This window comes from Pholis gunnellus (genome assembly GCF_910591455.1).
Source record: "Pholis gunnellus genome assembly, chromosome: 23".
NCBI lineage: Eukaryota > Metazoa > Chordata > Actinopteri > Perciformes > Pholidae > Pholis > Pholis gunnellus.
The window spans coordinates 11,677,968-11,703,023 of NC_136550.1; the positions used below are offsets into that span (position 1 = coordinate 11,677,968).

Genomic DNA, 25,056 nt, shown 5'->3' on the forward strand with positions numbered 1-25,056 from the left:
GGGAAAACCTAAAACAAGTGATAATATTTAGAATTGTTTATGGTTTACAGACTTCAGAGTGGTTGAAATGATTTTTTGGCAAACTAATTTATTCCGGAGACTTGTTGACCAGCTGCTATAATCAAACAACAATATGAATCATCAATGATCAGCAATTAGTATCGGCAGAAACAAAAACGTGATCAGGGATCAACATGTTACTTTTAGGCCCTTGCTGATGTGCAACAAAACTTAAATTATTTGTATAATTTGGTGCTTTCACATAAACTACTTGAATTTCTGTTGGAAGGACTTTAGACTTTAGACACAAGACACTGAATATTATGAAAACAATTTACCGAATTCAATTTGAACAATTCAGTGTGATTTGTTGGTAGAAATGTAACCTTATGTTAATATATATTATGTGAAACTTAAGTTTGTTCAGAGATAAACAGTGGACTACTGTGGAGCCCCCGAAGCCCAAACGAGATATTACTTTATCTTAATCCTGTGCACACAAGTTACTATATTGTGCACACAAGACAAACAAAAAACCTATTTTTCTAGAGGTTTGCAGTTTCCTTCAGCTTGAATGCAAAGGCAGGGTGCAAAGTTGTGCATTGTGCAGCTTTACCAGAAATGTCAGCATACATTCTATGTGTCAATGTACTTTGGATGTTTGTTTTATGGAAACACTTGGTTGGTTGATTGGTTTGAAATAACACACATCTTCTTATCCACAGAGACACAACTAGAGAGCTTATTGGAGGATCTGGGGTTGGAGCAGCTCTACCCTGAGAAGCTATCCCTGAGCACAATACTTCAGATTGACAAGAAGACCATCACTGATGAACCTGCCACGTGTAATTCAGATCTTCCATGGTATTTTCTAAAGAAACTGATGATGGTTAATGTCACAGCTAGGAATGCAAAATGCACATCTGCATGTGAGTCAAACGTTGATGCTGCATCAGGAGAGACAGAGTTCGATGTTGATGATCTGTTTGACAATCTGAATTCAGGTGACATGCTAAACCCCCTTGACATAATCACTGCCCTCTTTCTGTGTTCTGATGGTTTTGTACGGCAGGAAATGGCACTCAAAATGTCTGTGTGTCAGTTTTCTGTGCCTCTGTTGCTTCCTAATTGTGACACAAAGCAGTGCACACTCATGCTTTGGGCCATGAGAGACATTGTTAAAAAGTACAGACCTCAGTCCCTCTCAGAATCCAAAGGCTTTATTGAAGACAGAATTGTTCTCTCTGAACTTCCAATGATATCTTTTGTGAGACTGGGTGAGTGCTCCTTGTCCAAGTCAGAGATCCTCAATAAGCTTCTGAGCAATACTCAGCAGTACCATGATACCTTTGTTCATCATGATATGGAGTGTGGTGACAGTCCAAGGAGAATATCCAATGGACTGGTTGAAATCACTTGGTACCTTCCTTGTGGGAACAAAAACATGGACGTCTTCAGTGAGCCAGTAGCTGTAGCTAACCTTCGTGGGGACATTGCTTCATTTGAAACACAATTTTCATTTTTGTGTGAGACATCTGCAGCAGTTTTTGTGTTCTTTGACACTTTGGACTCTGAATGCGAGCTGCTGACCAACCAACACAAGGCACAGATCTTCTTGGTTGGGAACCGTCAAAGCGAGCACTTTGGTAAAGATGCTCTAAAAAAGGTAGCAACCAAGTTGGGCTTGACTACCAGCAACATCCTTCTGAAGACTAAACAAATGAATGATGCAGACTTTGTTCAAACATTGCAGAAAACTGTCAGCAAAGTAGTTGAGAACTCAAAGATGAGGATGAGAATTGAGCAGATGACTGACATTGCCCATGAACTGGGGATTTGGGTTGATGAAGACTCTTCAGAGTGTCAGACTGCCAAGAAAAATGCAGATGCCATCACTGCTGAAATTCAAGATATCCTTGAATACAAAGAAGCTCAGCTGCCCTTGCAAGGCCTAATATGGAAGGAACTGACTCGCTTAGAGAAGGAAGAATTTAGGCTTCGAAATGTCGGGTCTGAAAAAATAGAAGAATACAAAAGTGATCTTCAGATAGAGAAAACAAAACTTCGAGAAAAACAAAACTCTTACGACATGTCAAATGCAATGACATGTTTCATCACTGCAATATCAAGCCCAGGAACAGAGAGGTGCTATTTCCTGAAATGGATGCGAATGAACCTCGATAATGTGTCTCGAGAGAAATTGTCTGATCTCAAGGAGCAGTACAAAGAAAAATGCAAAAACTCTGAAAACAAAGAAGAAATCAAAGACATTGACAGACAACTTTCCAACAGCTCATTGGGGACTGAACACTTCTTCCGTGAAATGGGTCAGATCTATGAAGCTTCACTTTCCCTTCCAGAAACAGACCCATCACGTCAACAATTACATCATCTGCCCAAACTATGTGCAGAATTGTTACTTGATGGATTTCCCCTTGAGCTTGTAGATGGAGAAGCATCCAACATACCTCTCAGATGGGTTAGTGACGTTCTTTCTCAGCTCAATGACTTGATGTCTCCTAAGAGCAAGATACTGGTAGTCACAGTTCTTGGAGTTCAGAGCACAGGGAAGTCCACTCTCCTCAACACCATGTTTGGAGTGCAGTTTGCAGTCAGTAGTGGTCGATGCACTCGAGGTGCCTTTATGTTGCTCATCAGAATCAATGAAGATGTCAAAAAAGTACTCAACTGTGACTTCATGGTGATCATTGACACCGAGGGCTTAAAGTCACCAGAGCTTGCACAACTGGACAATAGCCATGAGCACGACAATGAGCTTGCAACACTTGTTGTGGGGCTGAGTGATCTCACCATCATCAATATTGCAATGGAGAATTCAACAGAAATGAAAGACATCCTACAAATAGTTGTGCATGCTTTCCTCAGGATGAAAGAGGTGGGCAAAAAGCCCAAATGTCAGTTTGTTCACCAGAATGTGTCAGACGTTTCAGCCCATGAGAACAACTCACGAGACAGGAAACTGCTCTTGCAACAGTTAGACGAGATGACCCAGGCAGCAGCCAAAATGGAAAAGAAAGAGGAGAACATGAGCTTCACTGATGTGATGGAGTACAGTCCAGTCACTGGGAACTGGTACATTCCTGGACTCTGGAATGGAAACCCACCAATGGCACCAGTCAATGCAGGGTACAGTGAAGCTGTGTATGAGCTGAAGAAGAACATAATCCAAATGTTGGGAAGTTGTGGATCATCTGCTCATGATATCTTGGAGTTTACAGAGTGGATGAAAAGTCTTTGGAATGCAGTGAAGCATGAAAACTTCATCTTCAGCTTCAGAAACAGCCTGGTGGCTGATGCATACATGAGGCTGTGCACAGAATTCAACACATGGGAATGGGATTTCAAAAAAGAAATGTACAAGTGGGTTACAAATGCAGAAACAGAGATTAACAACTTTGGTACAGTTGCTCAGAAATCTGAGACATCTGACATGCGACAACTTCTCACACAGTTGAAAAGTGAAGCTTGCACAGTGCTGACTAAATGGGAGACAAAGCTTCTTGGAAATCTGGCAGAGTACTTCAAGCAAACAGAGGGTCATGTCTATCTAGTTGAAGGATACAGAGAGGACTTTGCAACCAGTGCAAAGAGTCTTCGACGAGAAATGGAGAGCTCCATGTTCAATCAGCTCACAGCAGCAGCTGACATCAGACGGGGGATGACAGAACTTGATAGAATCAAGGAGAACCACACTAAACAATTAGAAGAGAGAGTGTGTGCATTGATTGAAAAGTGTCGGAAGAAAAAGGTCCAAATGACAGAAAAAGAGCTGGACGAAGAATTTGACAAGATGTGGACGCAAACAGAGGAACTATCCTTCTCAGAAATGAAGGTCGAGGACATTTACAACAATGTGCTTCACCACCTGATAACTAATGTGAAGGACAAGGGAGGTCATGCATGGGAATTGTTAAATCAAAAAAGCCTGCAAGAGTGTGGACTGGATCCTTTTAAATACACAGCTGAAGGATTCTTTACGCGTCTTACAAACAAAATAATAGGTCACCAAAAGGCTGTACAGCAAATTGCAGACAAAATCATTGCGAGTTGCACACAGTGTATACTTGGAAAAATCCAAAGCAAAAACAATTACCATGACACTTACATCCAGGAGATCTTACACATGATTGATGAGAAGCTGCAAAACAATCAGGATGTCAAGATAGAGATCGAGTTTGAAGTTTCTCTGAAACAGCACATCTGTGGAGTTGCAGCCAGACAGTTTCAGAAGCTTCATGAGGATTTCATACATGTGAATGATCCCTACAGATGTCTAAACCAAAACAAGGAAAAGTTCCGCACTGATTTTAAAGATGTGTTCCATGAACGAGACCAGTGCCAAAAGAAGGCAGAAGAATTCACGGATCGCTGCTTGAGGCCTGCAGTCGAAGACTTTGTCTACCGTTCCTTGGGTCCAGATATCATTGGTGAAATGAAGACAAACCAGAAGTTCAGCACACGAATGTTCTTCCAGTCTTCAGTCTTACTGGATTTGCTATCAAAGGATGACTTTAAAAACTATCAGAGCTACATTTGCTCTTATGAAGAGTATGTAAAGAACTGGATACTCAAGCAAATAGTGGAACGCTTCTCAGATGGGTCTACGATGTTTGAGTTTGAGGAAAGACATGTTCAGTCAAGTATCAGGAGCATAAATGATGCTGTCAACAAAGCTAAAACAGAGAAGAGTGGCAACTTGAAGTCATTCATTCAAAATGTCTGTCAGGAACTTGGTGATAAACTGAACATTTCCCAAGATGCTCTTGGTGCTTTCATGATCCTGAACAATGCCGACCAGCAACAGTTTGCTCACTGGCTGATTGAGTGTGTGAAGGACATGGCACAAGACCTTCAAGAGAAGTTTAAAGAAACAAACATCCTAATGAAACTAAAAGAATTAAATGTGAATCCTCAGAACGTGCTTTTCACCGACCTGATTGGATGTGGTAAACAGTGTCCATTCTGTGAAGCCCCTTGTGAGGCAGGAGGAAAAGAACATGGTGAACACTTTGCTTCTCTACATCGGCCAGAGGGTCTGGGTAGATACAGGTGGGATGAGACACAAAAACTCTCCACTGACATATGCTCTTCCTCTGTGATCAGTGACCAGCGTTTTGGCTGCACTGCTACAAATGATGAATGGCACCCCTACAAGGAATACGCTACGATTTACCCAGACTGGAGAATTGCTCCAGATGCAAGCCTTCAGGCATCAGACTACTGGAAATACGTTCTGGCAAATTTCAACCAGCAGTTTGCCGAAGCATTCAATGCAAAGCCTGCTGACATTCATGCAACATGGAAACATATCACACGTAAGCAAGCAGAAGAAAGCATCAAAGTCTCCTTTAACACCAAGTGAGAGACGACATGCTTTGTGGTTCTAGAGGTGCACATCCTCCTGTATATTCATTATCCTCTTGTGGATATTTAGATCTCGTTTTATACGATAAAGAGGAGAATCACAAATAGTAACGTGACATAAGATGACAAGGTTGAAGACTAAATTCCCGTGCCAGGTTCTTGTCAACTTTTCTAGAGGAGCAATATAAAACATCCTGACTGCAAACATTACAAACTGGCAGAGGATGTGCACGGCACAGGACAGGAGGACTCTACAGCGAGTGATTAAAACTGCACAGAACATCATTGGCACATATCTACTGAGCATCAGTGATATTGGTGAGAAGAGGAGTCTGTGAAGAGCTAAAACGACATTAAAAGACAAAACCCACCCAGCCACAACCTGTTCACCTGCTGCCGTCTGTAGAGAGATACAGAAGTATCAGCTGCCAAACCACCAGACTTCAGAACAGCTTCTTTCCTCTGGCTGCTAGACTCCTTCATTCATGCTCCACCCTCCAAATATAGTTTTTTTTGTTTTCTTTAATACGTAGTGAATTGAGACTACAATCTAAATGTATTTGTGCAACCCTGTCGTACAATGATAAATAAAAACTTTGTAATATTGAAAGTACACATATATATTTCACCACAACGGCTTACAATAGGAGATTATGAGAAAATCACTGCAGTGCTCAGATCACATTTAACATGTTTAGTTAAAATAATCTGCTTTAACTACGTTTACTTTGATGTGGAAAAGTTTAAATACTTGTTGATATTTAGCTATATTGAGTCGATGGACATGTTAGGGGCACATGTTAGATGATCAGACTTTGATTTAAATGTTGTTGTGGAAGATGATCGTCATTATATCGTCAGTGAAAAGATGTTCACTGTGAATCAAATGACATATCTCTGCTATGAAGGGTTTTTAGTTTCTGTGACGTGTCCAGTTTAAAATGTTACATTTATTTTCTGTGTGGTATCATAATAGGAGAGTTTTATCAGATTAAGTTTGATGTACAATTATAGTCAGAATCATTGAATCTTTATTAATCTTAATTGTTTATTTTTCCTGTGAAGTTTATGATGCAAAACATTTACAATTCCAATCTTTTAAACCATCATTCAGTGTGAATGTCAACATGCATAGGTGTAAGTGGTCTTCTTATATAATTGAGTAAAATATGTTTTGTTTTATTACTCAACTTTTTAAGGTGTTTTATTTTAATTTAGTATCTGGTTCCAAATATCTACATATTTAGGTTCATGTCGTCTCTTCTACATTTTTTTCTGCTTTTTTAAACAGAGGAGCATCTTTTTATGTGATGGTTACTTGAAAGTTAGAATCTATTTGTTTAGCATATTTAAATATACATTTAAAGATCTGATGCAAAATATTTACATTTTCAATGTATTGATAGATCATGCAGTCTAAATGTCAACATGTAGGTTAAACATGACTGTTTATTTCCCTCATCTAACTCAGCATGATGTTATCTTAACTGTTTTGTTTTTATTTCAATTAGTATTTGATGATATTTATTATCAAGTTTATAAAAATGCTAATTCTTTTTCAGAAATGATTTGTTTCTGTAAAGTATCTGATTCCACAAATTTACATTTTAACAGAATTCAAAATATCATGTTTCCTTCATTGTTAATCATAAACTTACTTTTGTTCACGATATCAATAAAGAGACAAAATCACCAGACTGGCTATGAATGTCTTTAATGTTTCCCAGATCAGAATCACAGCATACAGTGTATAATAACTTCTAAAGTAAACAGAAATATCATCACCGCATTTATTTATATCGTTTTACTATACTTTTTTTTTAATAATCATCTTTTTTTTAATTCCATTATTTAACATTGTTCTTCGTCTCAAGTCTTGGGTTTCTGAATTCAACAAAGAATGTAAAAACAAGACAACAGGTGCAGCTTGATGCAATCGAGACCAAGCTGGAGGTTAATTGTGTGTGTGTGTGTGTGTGTGTGTGTGTGTGTGTGTGTGTGTGTGTGTGTGTGTGTGTGTGTGTGTGTGTGTCCTCACCATTGTGTGGTGTTAACCATGTGCGCTCATGCACCACTGACCTGACACAAGATCTCTAACTATCTCAGCGATATGAAGCCATTTTGGTTTGCTTGGCTGCAGTTTTCGGACACGTTGAAATAAGAATAAACCAAAATCACTTCATCACACAGACGAGGCTAAGTGTGTGTCCACATACATCCAGTCTGATCCACTGTTAAACACACGCTCAGGCTCTAAAAGTGCACTGGACTTTTAAGATTTACTGAACATTTCATTTATCTCTCAACAGTTTGGAGCATGAAGCTCTCCACTGCTGCATCACATCACTGTAAGGTCAACACAACCTCCACAACCACAACGCAACACAGTGTGTGGAGGGAAGCAGTCAGACCACCTGTGTGATCTCACTTCTCTGTGAGGCATCGTATGGTATCAAAGCCCTCATGTCTGTCCCACATGTGATCAAGTAGCTCCATGTAAACACTGCTACATGTGAAGTGGGAGAATATTTCGTTGGCTGCACTTTGTGTTTAGAAGTCCTGACCATGAATCTCAGGCCAAGCCCCTCCACCATTACATCATCAGCCGCTCAAAGCTGACTTTTGTCAGAGCTCTTATCTTCTCATCAGCAGCAGAGTTGGACCACGAGACATATTTCAAAATAAAAGGAGGAAACAAAGAATGAAAAAAATATACGTAGAGAAGTTGTTCCATCGACTACGACCCCAAAACAAAGAGCGATGAAGCCACAGTCTTCAATTATAATCTGTTCATTGGAAACTAGTTGACTCCAGCATCGTAGGCCCTCTGTGGTGTGGGGGCTGCAGTGAAGATGTGTTTCTGCTACAGTGACGTTCCTGGTTAGGAATCATGATGCTACAGGAGGCCCACATGATTATGAGCAATGTGAGACAAAGTACAGAAACAAAAGTCATTTAGTAATGGCATGAAAAATGATCAGTGGAAAGCATTTCTTTACTCACCAATACATTTGAAACCTCAAGCTAGCGGCCATTTTTCTTTTGTTGCAAACTGCACCTGTTGTCTTTTGTTGTCACAAAATAGGCATTTCATTCATTCACTCAAAAAAAGAAAAAGAAAAACAAACAAGAAACTTAATATTTACAAATATTTGTCTGTTTGATTCTTACACTTAGAAATGTACAGTTTTGATCCTCTTCCAGATGTTGTGTCTCTGTCCTGCCACCCAGTTTGGTATTTTTCTTCACACATCCAGTTTCCTCAGAGTGGGTAGTCTGCGTAAAGCAGCCACAATGGCGCCCTCCAGTGTTAGCTTATAAAATAGACAGGGAGAAAGAACAGACAGACTAAATACCTTGTTTCAGTTTTCACCTCTGGTGGTTTCACTGTTGCTGTGTTGTGGTGAGGTTTACCTCACGACCCCTCACTGCCTCCTTATCCACAGGAGTGAGTACAAAAGGGTTCACATGGGTCTGATCGGACATGTTTGATCCTCCGTAGGACAGAGAAGCAAGGGATCCTGCTGGCAAACAGTGTGGGTAGAAAGATGGCCATGCCTTTGAATGTCCGCATTTGCTAGTGATCAGTTCATCCTCTCTCTTGATTCTGATTTCTACATGTAAGGCTGTGAGTCTTTTTCCAATCTCCTCCCAAAGTCTCTTTCCCACAGCGTGCACCTTTCCTTGCCCTACTGTCCATCATCGGCTCCACTGCATCTATCCACCTGCAGAACGCCCAAATCAGTGGTTTTGTGTTTTACATTGTGCACATTTCCCTTTCAGAGGGCTTACAAAATCTCTGACAGGAGCAGCCGGGTATCTGTCTCTCCCTTCTGTCCCTCCCCCGCCACCCCGTTAGGCAGTAATAAAATAGAAAACAAACAGGCTGTAGCTAGAGCACAAGCAAAGACAGCACCGGTGACTAACTTCTCCCATACTGGACGTAGGCTACCACGTGTTCCAGCATTACCCATGATCCATGTTTAAAATCCGTAGCAGAGAATCGCAGTGAGGGAGAGTGGGGCATCGCCGAGCTGGAGGCCTGCACATTCTCCCCCCAAAGAAAAACACTGAATCAGAAACAGCAGTTGTCAACTGTTGTGGCTTTTACCCTGTTTGGGAGATCAGAGCCCTCTTGTCAGCTTGCAGCGCCGCTCCGCAGGCCGTGAAGGCCCACCGGCTACCCTCGGTGTGCTTAGAGTTTAATTTACATCTGACGAGCTCACAAAAAAAAAAAGTCACCAGCTTCGTGAACTAACCCTTGAATGTGAGGATAATAGCAGAGCTGAACTGAGGTCCGAAATTGTGTAGAACGCAGCTGATACAGTGAAGTCAGGTGTTTCGGAGCGTTGTGGTCACAGCAGGGATTTGATCACCGCAACATGAGCGTCGGTCTCGAACACAAACCTCGTGTGCTGACGGAGACAAGAAAAGGGAGGGAGTGAGTGAGTGAGGTCGATACGGAGCGGGGTGTCTTTGTGCGCAGCCGGAAGGAGGAGCTCATTTTGAAGTGTGAAGTTTTTACCATGGGGGGGGGGGATCCTGCCTGTCTGCCTCTCTATCTCTTTGCTGTCTAATGAGGGCCCACCTATGCATGTGAAGCACTTCTGACATCACAGACACACACTAGCACACACACACAAACACAAACAGAATATGCATGTGCTGGAAATAGGGGTGCAGACAGGAGAACGTGTGTGTAAAAGAGCAAAGGCTGCCTGTCTCTACTTTGTTTTTTACCCTTACTGAAATACAAAAATAATTCTGCACAGGCTAGCTACAACAACAGAGTTGGTACTTCACGCACCCTAAAAAGCAATCATCTCCAAACAGACTGGAAGGAAAAGGAGCTACTGTGGGACGATGGGCTTGCGGTCGGCGTGACGCATCGCTCGGTCGGAGAAAAACCTCGGATTCTCCGGAGAGAATGAATGACGAGTATGTTCACAGTTGATCAACGTCTTCTGAGATTTGTGGAAATGACTCTTTTAATGAACGGGCGTTGGGAGGTGAAGAGGATTTTTCCGTGACGTTCTGACTCTGTGAGTTCTATAACAAAAACCAAGATATCCAGAGCCGGTATGATTTGATTAGATTTGGGAAACGTGCATTGACAGATACAGTGTCCTTTCCCCCGTCATCATCTTAAAAAATAATTCATGCATAGATCCCCACTGAGAAAACCCCTTTATATACTTTCTCCTTTGTACACATTTATATATAACTATATATAATATCATTTCTCTATATCTATATTTTCAGCAAAAGTTCTTTCCACAAAAAACAACAACGAAACAAATGCTTGAAAAGAAAAAGAAACAGAAGATGAAAGAAAAAACACAATCGAGGGCCAGTTTGGCACTTTGTCATGAGAACACACAGCATCTGTTAATTGACAGTAAATAGGAATACTCTGGAATTTTCTCTAGTTTTTTTCCCTCCCTCGATGAGAAAGCAGACACAGTAGTACATACTTGGCACCAAGAATGCTGGTAGAATGAAAGTATCAGATATCAATGCTTCGCTAGGATTACTGGTGGCGCTCCATGCCCCCCTCCTACAGCTCAGTAGTTTGTGAGTCTCTGGAGCAAAGAGCGCTGGGAGAGAGGGAGAGAATCACATGAATGAGAGGAACAACGCAGGGATAAGACACAGATGTAGAAAAGAGAACGATAAATGCACGCAACACGCCAGGGAGAGCAAAGAAGAAGAGGATGAAAACTGCAAGGGCCGAAAAGCATTTGTCCTTTTGACTAGTGTCAGGGGGCTTTAGTCTGGAAACCTTTGAAAACAGTATCTTTGAAGGATCTAAATCACCCCCAAACTGATCATCTGCTGCCGTGCAGTTCAGTTCAGCTTCTCCACACGCCACCAGCGGAGCTGCTGAGGTTGACAGCACACGATGGAGGAGGTGGAGTTGTTTGTGGAGAAAGAGAATCGGAGAACAGGACAAAGGCCCACATCCAGAGGGCCTCTCTTCTAGATCTGTGGCAGAGCCAGTCTTCCTGGTCCCTAGGTGGCGCTGTGTCGTGCTAGTCCCTACTATACCCTGGTGGTGGAGTGGGGATGGGGCAGGGTGTTGTTGTGGCCGGTGGAGGGGAAAGTGTTGAAGGCATGAAGAGGCTGCATGCTGGTGATGGTACTGGGGATCATGGTGATGGTGTTGGGCGTCATCAGCGGCACGTCGTCGGGGGCACGGCGCAGCGCCAGAGTGTAGTCAGGCGGGCAGGCGGGCCGGAGGATGTCATGGGGCCGGAGGGGCTCCATGTCGTGGTGCGAGTCGTGCTCCGAGTGCTTCATCTGCAGGGACATGATCTCCTCCTCTTGGCTGTGAGCCAGGTCGTTGGACGGCCCGCCGCGTTGAGGAGACAGCCGGTGGCGTCGCATCTCGTGCCGCTTGTCACGCTTGTAGTAAAGGGCGGCAAATGCCAGGATGTTGAGAAAGAGGAGCGATGCCCCCACGGCGACGGTCACACTCAGCTCGGTGGAGTAGTCCCGGGTGTCTCCAGGGAAGAGGTTCTGGTGCGGACGCTCTGAACCCTCGAGCTCCGGATCAGAGGCGAAGGTAGGGTAAGGGTGACGAGATGGGCGAAGGCCCGGTCGGGGGGTGTTATGGCCAGGGCCTCCCGGCGAACGGGTCGTGGTGGGGAAGAGCTCCTCGTGTAGACTATGGAGGTGGGGGACTAATTCCAGCCAGAAGGCCACCTTGTTGGCCCTGTAGTTGTCTCTAACACGAGGTTTTAATCCAATGTGGAGGTACTGCTTGTCCTTCGAGTTGAACTTGGTCCAGATGACCTCTTCAAAGCGGTTGGGTTTGGTGTGAATGAACTTGGTGTCCTGAGGGACTGGCAGGTTGGGGTCCCTAATGGAGGACAGAGGGGACATATCAGTCAAGGTTTTAATCCTCTGGCTCAAAGATTCCTTCAATGCGTGTTGACATCTAAACATTGTGTTTTAAGTTTTTAGTTATGAACTTGAGACACTAAACTTTGAACAATTCTGCGAACATCCGCTCCGTGAGATCAGCCCTTTCACCGAAGACAAAGACACTTCAACTCTACTACTGAAGAGGCACTACACTATAGTTTCTCCTGCAGTCACACCACAGAGCAAAAACGTATTACATCTTTTATGAAACAAAATCATCAAAAAGGGCTTACCCAGTCTTGGCGAAGTTGGTCCAGTAAGTCATGACCACAGCGCTCAGCATCACGTCATTCTTCGAGAAGTTGCACGGGAACAGATCTGTAGCGCCGATCATGGGGACGCCAAACACGTACGGTATCTCATCTCCGTGGGCGGCGTCGGCCCATTCGGGTCGCGTCTCCGTCTGGCAGTGGTGGTAGAACGTGTAAAAGTAAACCGGCGACTGAAACTCCGCGTGTAGTTTGGCGGTGGCCACCGCCGGCGCCACCCACTGGTGGTCTGTAAACAGAGCTAGGAGCGTCTTCCTTCGCATGTCGCCATTGTCCCGGTCTGCCCAGTCTGTGTACATGAATTTAATGGTCTCCCTCAGGATGTCTTTGCCTGGAGGATAAGACATGGGGAAAGGGACGGGGGAGGGGGGGACGGGGGGAGGGGGGGGCAAAGAGAACAAAGAGAAAACATTGTGTGTAAGTTAAGAGGAAAACAGGAAGAAAAAGAAAAGAGGCCTCTGAGGTTGCATGTACGTGTGAGAGATAAACCGATAAAGCCGAGAGAGAAACTGAAAGCGCAGACTGAGCGACACAAAGGGCAAAAGAGAGAAACATGCCCCGTCAGAGTGAGGAATGAGTGACAGGCACTTGAGAGGAAGCGTGACTGCATTATCCAAATGTGTCTGTATTTTGACTGTGGCCCGCTGCGAGGGGTTTGCAGGCTGATCTGTTAGGAACAACAGCGCTGTGATTGGGAGCTGGCTGCCTGGGGGTTGATGAGAGACAGCATTAGAGCCCACGGAGCCTCAAAGGCCACAGCACAGACCCACCGTGGTGAAAGATAATCCCGATGATAGGCAATCTCTTCAGTATGCCTGTCTTGGTTGATTCACTTGGGCTGGGCTCACACATTATTATTCTTTTTTAAATGTTCTGCCCATGATGCTGCAAAGACTTGCATTTCCACTGGGAGCTGTAGAATTTGACAAGTTGCTGTTGATGTATTTTAAGTCCAGAAAACATGACAATGTCAAAAAAAACATGTCTGTAGTGTGCACATCGAGCTCAAGCATCAGGGAACATATAAGGATAACATGTTTATTTATTTCCATATTTATCTTCTGTCATACGTTTAGGTCATTATCGTATTGTGATAATAATTTATGCTCTTTAGACCCCAGGACGATTTCCTCCACTGGCACTTCTAATAAGCATAGCAAAACAATGACACTGCAAAGTTCTGTCATCTGAGAGGCGGCAGATGACAGCAAATGGAGGACATTTAAAGCCTGAAAGGAGTATAACGTTGGCAATCCTCACCCTCAGGGTAGCCATAGAGGTTGTCAACAAAGTTGGAGATGGTGTAGTCGAAAGCTGCCGCTGAGATGCCGTCGTTGTCCTCGCTGTCGTCCACAAACTTCAGCCCCTCTCCTTGGTTCACTCCTATAAGGATGTCATAGTTGAGGAACTCCCCCTGGTGGCGCAACAGGGGAAGAACATGTTGAGTGTGGAATTTGTTTGGTTTTCAGTCCCAAAGTCAAAATCAGCTTTATTCACATTTTGTACTATGCCATTGATGTAAATCTGCATCTTTGTACTGATGTATAGCTTGCGCACTTCTGTAATACTGCCATATGTTCTCATCAACTACGTTAGCTGTGATCCATCATAATTATAATCAATATTAGGACAGAGATAGTCCTGTGCGTGTACAATGTGACATTGTGGCTGCACTGGGTTGTGAACAGGGAGGGACAAATAGGAATTAAGACAGAATTAAATGTTGCTAATATATATAAATACACATATATCATCATGTTTAATATTTGGACTATTCGTCATCTTTTCTTTGCTCTTATTAAATATGGTGCGACCTCGTCGCCTGAGAAGAGAAAACCCGTCTTTGATTGAACTGCTCACTACCCAGACATGCACACTGTGTCGAAGGCTCTGTATGTACGAGATCACAAGCAGAACAAGTTGTGAGCCGTGGGTCCAGAATACACCACCAAGGGAATGTGTTCCAGCATTTTAGGATGCCAGTTCACACCAGCTTTTAAATGTCACCGCCAGACCCCCCCCCCCACTCTGTGGAAAGGTCACACTCACACCAACAAGTTCTTCATGCTCTCACTGTCTGCTGTGTCATCACAGCTCGGCTCACTCTACTTGCAAAAACAAGAAAAGACAGACTCGGACACATCTGCAGTGCCACCTCTGATCCTGGCCCTCACCTGCTGCATGAGGATCTCAGGATCGTCGGGCACCACGTCTCCGTCCACCACGGGGCCAAAGGCGATGTGGTACCGGGCCGGCTGGATGTCCTGGTCCACCAGCTCCCGGAAGTTCTTGCGCCTCAGGCAGTCAACCAGGTCGGCCGTCTCCGTGTAGGTGCAGCCCACCTTCCGGGCCAGGATCTTGGTGTACTTGAGGGGCTGGTAGTTGACAGACCAGCTGGAGATGGCAGTCCCACTCTGGGCTATGGCCCTGTGGAACAGGCCTGAGAGGACAGATGGAAGAGATGCGGTATTACTGTACGCGGAGGTAAATGTGAACAAACAACAGGAAAAATGTCGGGTGATGCCTCCAGTGTCTACATGTCCCCAATTTTTGCATTTTCGCAGGCAAGACGGCGCTCTGAAGTTGTCTGACTAAAGTTCAGTTTTTAGATTCAGAGAGACTACATGATGCAGAATTCACTTTCTCTTTTTAGAATTAGAGCATGCTATGGTGCTCTCAGCTCAGACACAAAAGAAGAAGAAGAAGAAGCAGGACAGGGAATAAGCTCATCTGAGACGTCAAGAGAGACGTTTTCCTCTTTTTTGTGTGCTGGCTGTTTCTCCTGTCAGACTCTCTCTCGCTGCGTTTCTCCCTCCCTCTCCTCCTCTTTGTCTCTCTCTCTCTCTCTCTCTCTCTCCTTATTCCGCCCGTCCTGTGCTGTTTGAACCACTCGAGTGGCTCGTTAAGAGGCCGCCTGCCTCACTCGCTTCCTCTCACTACTTTTTTTTTCCTTTCTCTTCCCTCTCCTGGGAAGATTGGTCACTTAATTATTAAGCAGAGCCGCAGCGCCCCCTCTCCCTGGGAAATCAATTATAGTAAAAAAGTAGCTTGGAAACAGCTATACCTACATATCTGCACTGAGGAAGTCGGGGGGGGCAGACTAAGAGAGAGCTGGGAGGTAGGTATCGTTTCATTCGTCTTCAAAATACGTTTCTTTGTCACTCCCTAAGTGGCTCTTGCCTTCCCTGCACTTTCCTATATTTGGCTACTTCCTTTTTCTGATCTGCCGCGTCAGAGTATTTCCTGTCTTCTTTCTCGTCCTCCATTTCCTCCCTCAACAATGTTATTACCTCTCCTCCTGCTCCCTTGAACACAGGATACCATGGATACTGTCGTCCCCTCTACATTCCCCCGCCCTTCATCATATCGGTATCACTAAGTCTCTCCATCCTGTCTACCACTTCCATCACGCCATTCATCCCGTACGGCTCAGCTGTCGGGCCTGGTTTGTGACGCCGTGTGGTTGACATGACTGGTGTCCCTTAAGGGTGGGGATGACGGACTCCTTACCTGGCCTCCCTGGCGGGGGGGAGAAGGGGGGGGGAGCATGACAGACAGGCGGCGTCTTTAGGGCTGATGTTTGATGCTGACGAAGACGAGGACGATGATGATGAGGACGATGGGGTGGTGACAAAGCGGAGGCATGAGAATGGACTGGTGGCAGTGTGAGGGGGTTGGTTGTCAGCAACAGGAGACAAGGGGTTAATACAGGCTTTCCCCACCGTTAGGGTCCCTCTGCTGCTAAAGTGATGGCTGCCCTGAAAAATGAACAATGACTATAGTTCAATAGTTCTGGTTGCTATAATAAACAAACAGGCATTGGTGGCTTTTGGACAGAGAATTGGAGAGAGGTTGTGTTCAAAAAGTCTACAATTACTGCTTCAATGTAACATTTCAGAGAAGACACTTCTCCATTTACTTTAAGAGAAGATTTACACCACACTCATGTCTGAACGTTAAGTACGGACCCGGAGCTGGGACGTAATTAGCTTTTTGGCTAGCTCTTGACCCCAGCTTCCTGCCTTCATGTTAAGTTAAGCTGCCCATCCTCTGTCTCCATACTTAAAAAGGTGCTATATTCAAAATTCAGAGCATTAATATAGCAGCAAACAACTATTTACGATATAGTGGAGAAGTGAGCAGAGGATGGAGTGTGTTGTAATCTGAGCTTCTCTGTGCTCGTTGACTTATTCGGACTGGCCGCTCATGCATGTTAGTGCACGTGAGTCTCAGTTTGTGTGTCCCACCGGCTATCTGCTGCTATACACTGTGTTTAGACAGTTAATGCTGATAACAGCCACGGCTTTGTCGTGGAAGCACAGCCATGGTGAGAGCCATGTGGAGGCAATAGAAATGATCCAAACTTGGCACCATTAATGAGCAGATGAGTGGTATCAGTCCTCTATTCCCAAAATAATCAAAGTCTGCTTTTAAGCAATGTTTTCCCTCCTTACTGGACATCGAGTGGTTACTCTACTGTACACATGGTTTCAACTTTGCATTCTTAATATCAGATATGCTCATAGTTTCAATAGAGCATGGTTAGCAATGCTTAATGGTTTGCAATTCCAATCCTCAACACGGGAATTTCACTTGAAATATTTGTTCTCTTTCCAATTTTTGATCCTATGCACAGTAAACAAAGCGAATTTAAGTCAAATAAAACTTTTCAAACGGGAAGCCTGCTTTGTATTAATCACACTTTGTGTCATCATGATATAAATATAACAATTGGGGTCTTAGGAGGTTTCTACTGCTAAGTGGGTGACCTGCCAACAAGGGAACAAGGGTGAGTGTTCCTGGGTTAAGATGACGGGTTAGCAGACATCAGTGGTAATTATGGAGGTTGTGTTAGACGGACACAGAGACATGCAGCAGTGCACAGATGTTCACTCAATCATTGATGGTACACATATTTGTCCTCAAGGCACAGAATGAGTCAAAGTAAGCGAGCTGTTAGACACACACACACACACACACACACACACACACACACACACACACACACACACACACACACACACACACACACACACACACACACACACACACACACACACACACACACACACACACACACACACACACACACACACACACACAGAATGGTTATTGAAACAGATGTGTGGTTGTGTGAACACGCTCTCTCTAATCTCTGGCTTTCTCCTCACCCACCATTTCTTCCCTGCTTCCGTCCGGTGCGGTTTGTGTGCGAGACGGAAAATGAATGGAGGAGAGCGATATCGAGGGAGAGTCCTCGAGCAGCGAACAGAACAGAGAAGTTACGATTGGAGGAGGACAGCTCCAGGAACGGCATGATCAAAGGCGGCGAGGTGCGCGACCATTTGGCTGCGGGTCGTCAGCCACACTGATCTCAATTCAGATCAAAGTCGATTGGTCCGTGGGCCGCTCGCTCTTGGTGGTTCAGTGTTAACACTTAGCCCTCGGGGCGTGTTGTCGGTAATGGGGAGCATGAGGTCAGACGGATGTAGGCCCTTCGACGGAGGTAGAGCCTCCGTGCTGCAGAGCAGTGGACCGTTAACAGAGCGCGGAGCGCTCGCCAACTCAGGTAACGTGAGGAAATGTTGGAGCTCCAGTGTTATTTATCTTCCAGAGACATGAACGACGTCACCTGGATCAAACCTGGACTCGCTCATTAGCCACATGGCTGCATACATTCTTCAGTTCAGAGGACGAGCGGTGTTCTCCTTCGAGGACAGAGGCGTCACGCGGACATCACAGGACTTAACGATTTCTGGGCTAAATGCTGCTAGCTGAGTACCACCTGGGTGTAGAAGAGCCTCGCTGCTCTGATAGCATTTACATCAAATAGCCAAAGGACAAATATAGGTAAGAATATAGCATAATAAATATACTGTGCTGAGCATAACACAAGTCATTCCAGCAACAAATACAGGAACATTGTTTTTGTTGAGAGTTTCAAAGGTCGACTCGGACATGCAGGTGTGCATCGCCATCCGTTTCCAGTCAATATATAGAACAAATACGCAGAGATAGATGGTAAATATGCCCCGTGGCTATTCAGGGATTAGCCCGGACTGACACATTAACGGACCAGGAGGAAACCATGTAAGCAGCCACAACCCATTCGTCAAGACACGTGTGGTTAATGAGTCATTCACAGGGCTGGATCCAGGCTAGCAATCACAAGAAACACGATAATCAAGGAATCCCATGACCAGTGGAAACATTGTGCTCGGGGGGGTTTCTGTATAAAAAGCAAGTGAATGGTGACAGGCAAAGACAAATGGATTCTGTATGAAGAACACAAACAAACAACACAATGCAGCGGTCTGAAATTACCCTCCGAGTGGTGCGAGAGGATGAGGAGGTTGACGCAGGACGCCCCAGCTCCGGAGCCAAAGATGGTGATTCTGTCTGGGTCTCCGCCGAAGTGGCCGATGTTCTCGTTGAGCCAACGCAGGGCCTGAATCTGGTCCAGCAGGCCGTAGTTCCCCTTAGCGGACTGATCACCTGTACTGAGAAAGCCTGGGTGTGCGTAGAGACAAAGGTTGGATGTAGGAAGAAGGGTGAGGGAGGGTATTTAGGAGAGAAGAGGGATGAGGACAGATGGGAAAAGAACAAAGAGAGGAGGATATAGAAGAAGAAGAAGAAGAAGAAGAAGAAGAAGTGGTGCAGGGATGGGAGGAGAAGAGAGAGAGAGACAAGATGACGTTAGTATCAGTACATTTAGCATTTAGTACCTGTCTGGCAAATGTTCCCTACTTTGGCCTGTAAATCAGCTTCTGACTGAGAGGGAATTGCATGAGAACAAGTTTGAGTGTGTGTGTGTGTGTGTGTGTGTGCGCAACACCATCATTCATCAACAAGGAGTGACAGACGGAACACAGAGAGAGCAAAGGAAGTGAGACGAAATTGCTTTTTCAGCTCCTCTCTTAATGGCGTTTACTCCGTCTCACGGCATTGAACAGGGACTTCCACACAAAGCCGTGAGCAGCACAGCAGCCTGCACTGCCAGAAATACAGGTGACCCTAATCTCAATCACATCCATAACTGGATTACAAGGGAGGAAACATTGTGCTTTGAATTTAGGATCGAACAATGTCTTTCTTTTTTATCTCCACAAAACAACTGTCAATCATCAAAGTGTTGTGGCATGACATTGTGAGAAGACTCAAACACGTTGACATTTCGACTTGTCACAGTCACAACTAAGTATTTTCAGTTGGAGTACATGGACTTGCTGGGAGCAACGGACCGGGTGGGAAATCTAAACATACTAAGAAGCACCTTGTTGGCTCCGGTCCCTTCATGGGGTTTGTTGACCACTTTAACAGCTGTTTAATGCAGATGCTTCATTTGCTTATGTACTGATGACTTGGACTACACCTACATCTGTACGAGCATCACTGGTAGCACATTCATTACGCGTTCAATACTTTGATCTTATTAAGTTGAGTTTTTCTAACCTTTGTAATGATTGTTGTTTTACGGGTTCACCAGTGACACAAAGTCCCGTTTGCAAAGTGGAACGACAACGTTCCTTTCTCTCAAACAGTTGCCGATTCATCCTAGCATTGTAATAATAGCTTAGCTCTTCTGTCAGCTGACATTTGCCTCTCATTATTGCTGCTGAGCATCTTCCATTGTTCCACCAAAAGACCTAAATCTTTTCTATTTAAGTGCCCATTAGCTGGCAGCCTCTCCGATCCTAATGGGACTCCCAGTTAGAGCTTTATTAAAGGCAGGTGAGCTGGAAAGGTCATCCATGAAGCCTACACAGTAGAGGTTAAACACTCGTATACAGAACAGATGCTTGGATCCTTCCAAACGTCTGTTGTCTGCTCTGGGGCACCTAATTAGTGTTATCAAGATCTTTTTACTATACATTGTGCTGATTACATTATAAAAGAGGTTTATGTAGCTAGTTAGAAAGCTGTGAGTGTCTGTGGGCCTTTGGTTCAGGACATGGGAGTCAGGTATCCAGGACCCAGGTGTAGTGGGTTTAAGAAGACCAGCTGCGACTCCGCGTCTGTGTGGGGAATGATAAAGCAACTGAAATGTGAATTTAAATAATTTTCCGTAAACCTCCTGATGAGCAGACAAACACACCGAACCAGGAAGCATAACCTCCCTAATGGAGAAGGCATCATCAATAGTAGGAATTACACAGATGACAATATCAGGAATAGGATTACTTCATATATAAATGTGGAAAAAAGCTGCAGTGACAGGATAAAATAACAAGACACAACCTATACTCTGACGGACGTGAACACAGTGTCACCTTGTGGCGAAAACATGACGCAGAACAATAAAGTACACAACGGCGAATGTGTCGTCTTCTAACCCTATTACACGCACATATCTATACTGAATTCACACTTGTGTTTGACCGTGAATGAGTGTAAAAACGGCACTTATGGTAAAGGCTGAAGTTCACAATATCACCAAATCATTTCTCTCTTCATCCTGCAAGTACCACCGATAAATATTCATCGTCTCAGGTGATCCATAAAAACAAGAGTTTCAATCATCAACATATCAGTGAGCACATCATGCATTTACTGGCTTTTGTGCTGCTCTTTAAACACACACACACACACACACAAACAAGCTGCATGTCTGAGTGCATTAATTAAGCCGAGCACAAACACGAGGCAAATAAGCAGCCTAATGCCCTGCTGTAATCGCCACGATGTATCAAAACATAACCAAACGTGCTTATGAGGTCATCAATTAATAAGCTAATTCATGCGATACGAAGCAATACTTCTATGTCAGAGCAGTTTCTTGCACACAACAAGGGAGCAGCGTCCAGATATTAACATATTATTATTATTATTGTGCAAAGTCGTGAAGAAACATCATCTATATGTTTTAGAAGCGACTGATCTGAGCCTCACAGAGCCGGCAGACAGCACAGATCCTATAACGCCGTCTTTCTCTGCGCCTTCGCGCCGCGTCCATCTGACTGTGAGTCAGTGTGCAACAGCGGGCCCACTTCACCCGTCCTCTTCCTCTGTAATCTGATAAAAAGGACCAACAACAAAAAACAAGAGGAGCTGGTTAAAACGGCGCAATGCGAGATGAAAGCGCGGCTCTACATGAATAGCCTTTAAAATGGCTGTGGTAAGGAATGGTGGCTGGAGGGGGGGGGTTAGGGAGAGAGAGTAAAGGAGAGATGGATAGTGGGTGTTCTGTGAGTCCCGGATAGAGGCACAGTGTTTCATCTGCCTCCAAGACACCAGGGGTTGGCTCTCACACACACACACACACACACACACACACACACACACACACACACACACACACACACACACACACACACACACACACACACACACACACACACAGGGACTCTGATCAAAGGCTGACACTACAGAGAAGACTGCCTCCTCTTCTCTCCACCTCCCTCTCTCTCTTTCACACACACGCGCACACAACACGTATGCATGCGAGTCCACAAAGACGGGAATAATGCAAATACCCTCATCTTCTCCATCTCCGTCGCACACATTCACACACACACACACACACACACACACACGAAGCCTGTGTATCATCCGAGCGCACTCGCAGGCCATCTTCCCGTGCGTTTTGACCGATCATCAAGCGTCTGTCCTGCAGTCACAATGAAGCTGCAGTGAGTCTCTTGTGTGCCATCAGAGAGCCGTGACATTCTGCTTGCAGCACCCATCGTGTACTCGTTTCCTGTATCCGTACCCGTCGTAATGATTCGTGTGTGTGGGGGCAGAGGTGCATGCATCTGTGACTTTGGGTGCAGCCATACATGTGATTTGGGTGCAAACGGTGCTCCTCACACACTACATCCCATGCAAATTCATTGTTTGAGGTTGATATGGGTGCCAGGGCTCTCCGCGCGAGTGTGTGTGTGTGTTCTTGGCAGCGTAGCAATGATTGTCTATCAGAGGAGAGAGAGTGTGTGTCGTCCAGAGACACGAACAGATGTGGGCGGCTCGAAGCATCTGAATAATGGATAGGACGCACACATTTTGGAGAGGACACACAAACACACGCCTCAGATTGAGCCCGGTTCTTCCGAAGGTGACGAAAGCCGCCGACCTGTCGGATAGGCTGCACGTTTGCAAATGGCGCCGAAGTGTATTATTGCGATTACAGTCGGACCGCGCACATCAACCTAAACGCTTTGCCATTTCACGCCGAATGACGCAAGGGAGGGGAGGGGTCTGGAGGTGGGAGAAAAAGACACCAATCTGGCCTGGACACAGCGACTGGCCTTGGGTAATTCGCTGCGCTCCTTTCCTTCTGTCTTATTGGGCGCGTTCGCTCTCTAAAGTTGGTGTAACTATTGCCCGGCTGTGACAACCACATTATCTGTGAAATCATGCTGATTATATGCCCACACACCGGGCAGGACCCTTCTAAGTGTGTGGATATGTCTGATGGGCTGTATACCCTTTCCAGAGCAGAACAACAACAGCATTCTGAGACGTGAAGGATCAGCCGTGTGAAGGGGAGACCTGCTCGATGCCGGGAGCAGTCTGCGCGCCTCCCTGAGTGCCATTTCACTGTTCTTCTCCTCTCCTCTCCTCCCCGGTCTCCATTTCTTCCTGCGACAGTCACCTCTGACTTGCACAAACAGCAGCAACGTGGTCCCACAGTTAGTAAAGTGGCGCCTCATTCTCTCAGTTTAAGTTTTACCATTCACAGTCTGCATGTTTTTACCTCCTTATATTGTAGTTCTCATTGGGAGTGGCAGAGTCCGCCATTCAACAAATAGATTCAATTGCTTATCTGTGCACAAAGGAAATATTGGCTTCAATGTAATTCAGCGTTACTGTTTGTATAGTTTTGTCACATTGATATTAGCCTAACTGTATTACTGTATAGCTGTATTAAGTTACTGCTCATGCTAACCCAACATGTACTGCTTCTCATTGAAAGCATTCAACCAGCACTGAGTAACTTATTCCTTGGTCGTCACTGTTAGCCGGGTTGCTCAACAAGTGTTTGCTGTAAAAGTAGCGCACACTTCCTTTTTAACCACCAGGTGTCGCCAAATCAACAAAGAAGGGAAATCTTGAGCAACACAACTGTAAAGAAAAGTCTTTGGTTTGTCAAATGTTCGTCAGGTTTTTAGACTATTTATCTTTCACTGGTTTTCCTTTTCATTGGACGCCCCTTCACTAGATCTCCCTGGTCCCCTGTGGCTCAGACCTCATCTTTCAGGGTTTAGTCTGGGCTGAGGCTGCTAGCCTCTGAAGTCCTGTCCTTTGTGTGTGTGTGTGTGTGTGTGCGCGCGCACTGTCATTGGGCTTTCTTTCAACTTTCTCTCGCGCCACCCTTTAACAAAGTCGTGGACATGCGAGTGTGTGTGTGTGTGTTTGCATCAATGTGTTTTGATGTCATCTCAAGCTGTTGTCATCCTGTTTGCTCTGTGTGTGTGTGTGTGTGTGCTGTGTGTGGTACAACAACACATATCGCAGCAGCAAGAGAGAAAATGTGTGTGGACGCTGGTGAAAGAGAAACCAGGCCAGCTCTCAGCAGAGCACGACCGTGTGCCCACAAGGGTTTCCCAGAGCCTGGATCTGCACATGCATGTTTATGTATTAGTGTGTGTGTGTGTGTGTGTGTTTAGCACTGAGGAGTGCGACTGCGACTTGTTTTTGTCACGGGCCGGTCCAAGTGTGGCAGAGGGATGCAGAAGAACACACACACACACACACACTCGTACACAGAGGAAGGATGATAGGGAGGGAGAAGGATGAGAGCCTCTGACAGAGACAAAATGAGTCACAAAGGGACAAACACAGTCAGAGGAAGTGAGGTGATACATTGGCAGGTGTGTGATGGTGTGTGTGTGTGTGTGTGTGTTTGTGTCCACAGGGACAAGAAGAAGGGCCGGTATCTATTTCACTCTCCTTCTTTAACTAGAGTCTTTACAGAGTAGCGGTGTGTGTCTATCGATCAGGTTTTGTTGCCTTGTGAACACTTTTACAACCCCAAGGAACAATAGCTCAACTACCTGATCACACACTCCCACCACAATCCTTTTCACGTGTGTGTGTGTGTGTGTGTGTGTGTGTGTGTGTGTGTGTGTGTGTGTGTGTGTGTGTGTGTGTGTGTGCTCAGAATCGAAAAGCCATCATCTCCCCTGTCTCATTGCTTCTTTATCATTTCCCTCGTCTCTTCCGTCCCTGCACTCCCTGTTGATCCATCATTTGGCTCCCTTGGGGTGTTGCTGTCCCTGGGGGCTTCTATCCAGTCAGAGGGTAATGGCGGGTGAAATAGGGGTGCCACGGGCCAGATCGGACACAATGTATGGCATACTGTGTGTGGGCGCGTGGACAGCATCTGTACAAAGCTACAGTAATTGTTTTTCGGTCATTGCTGTGATGGACACCAGCTGAACAGACTCATGTGATGCTTTAAGAAGACGAGAAGTCATTGGTGCCGTATGTGTGCTTTGTATCTCTTGATTTGATAATTGAGGTCAGGTTGGTATTG

The 25,056-nt window shown here is 45.1% G+C and overlaps 2 protein-coding genes across 3 annotated transcripts in view; one reads left to right on the forward strand and one right to left on the reverse strand.

Moving 5' to 3' along the window:
* Window positions 1-968: 968 nt before the first annotated feature.
* Window positions 969-7,074, forward strand: LOC306714604 (interferon-induced very large GTPase 1-like). Its single transcript, XM_079184650.1, has one exon. The coding sequence runs from the start codon at window positions 1,010-1,012 to the stop codon at window positions 5,381-5,383; it is 4,374 nt and encodes a 1,457-aa protein (XP_079040776.1). The 5' UTR covers window positions 969-1,009; the 3' UTR covers window positions 5,384-7,074.
* Window positions 7,075-11,427: 4,353 nt separating this feature from the next.
* The window catches only part of nlgn2a (neuroligin 2a), a gene marked incomplete at both ends in the record, with an annotated part of 110,585 nt that continues 96,956 nt past the window's right edge, over window positions 11,428-25,056 (reverse strand). For both annotated transcript variants that reach the window (XM_079184875.1, XM_079184874.1), the window contains 5 exons: window positions 11,428-12,247; window positions 12,546-12,912; window positions 13,842-13,995; window positions 14,756-15,021; window positions 18,906-19,091. In XM_079184875.1, the coding sequence (XP_079041001.1) occupies window positions 11,428-12,247; window positions 12,546-12,912; window positions 13,842-13,995; window positions 14,756-15,021; window positions 18,906-19,091 (1,793 nt within the window). The remainder of the gene's footprint in view (window positions 12,248-12,545; window positions 12,913-13,841; window positions 13,996-14,755; window positions 15,022-18,905; window positions 19,092-25,056) is intronic.

What these genes read in the sequence shown, in the direction of transcription:
- LOC306714604 (XM_079184650.1), top strand. Translation starts at nt 1,010, where the DNA reads ATGCTAAACCCCCTTGACATAATCACTGCCCTCTTTCTGTGTTCTGAT.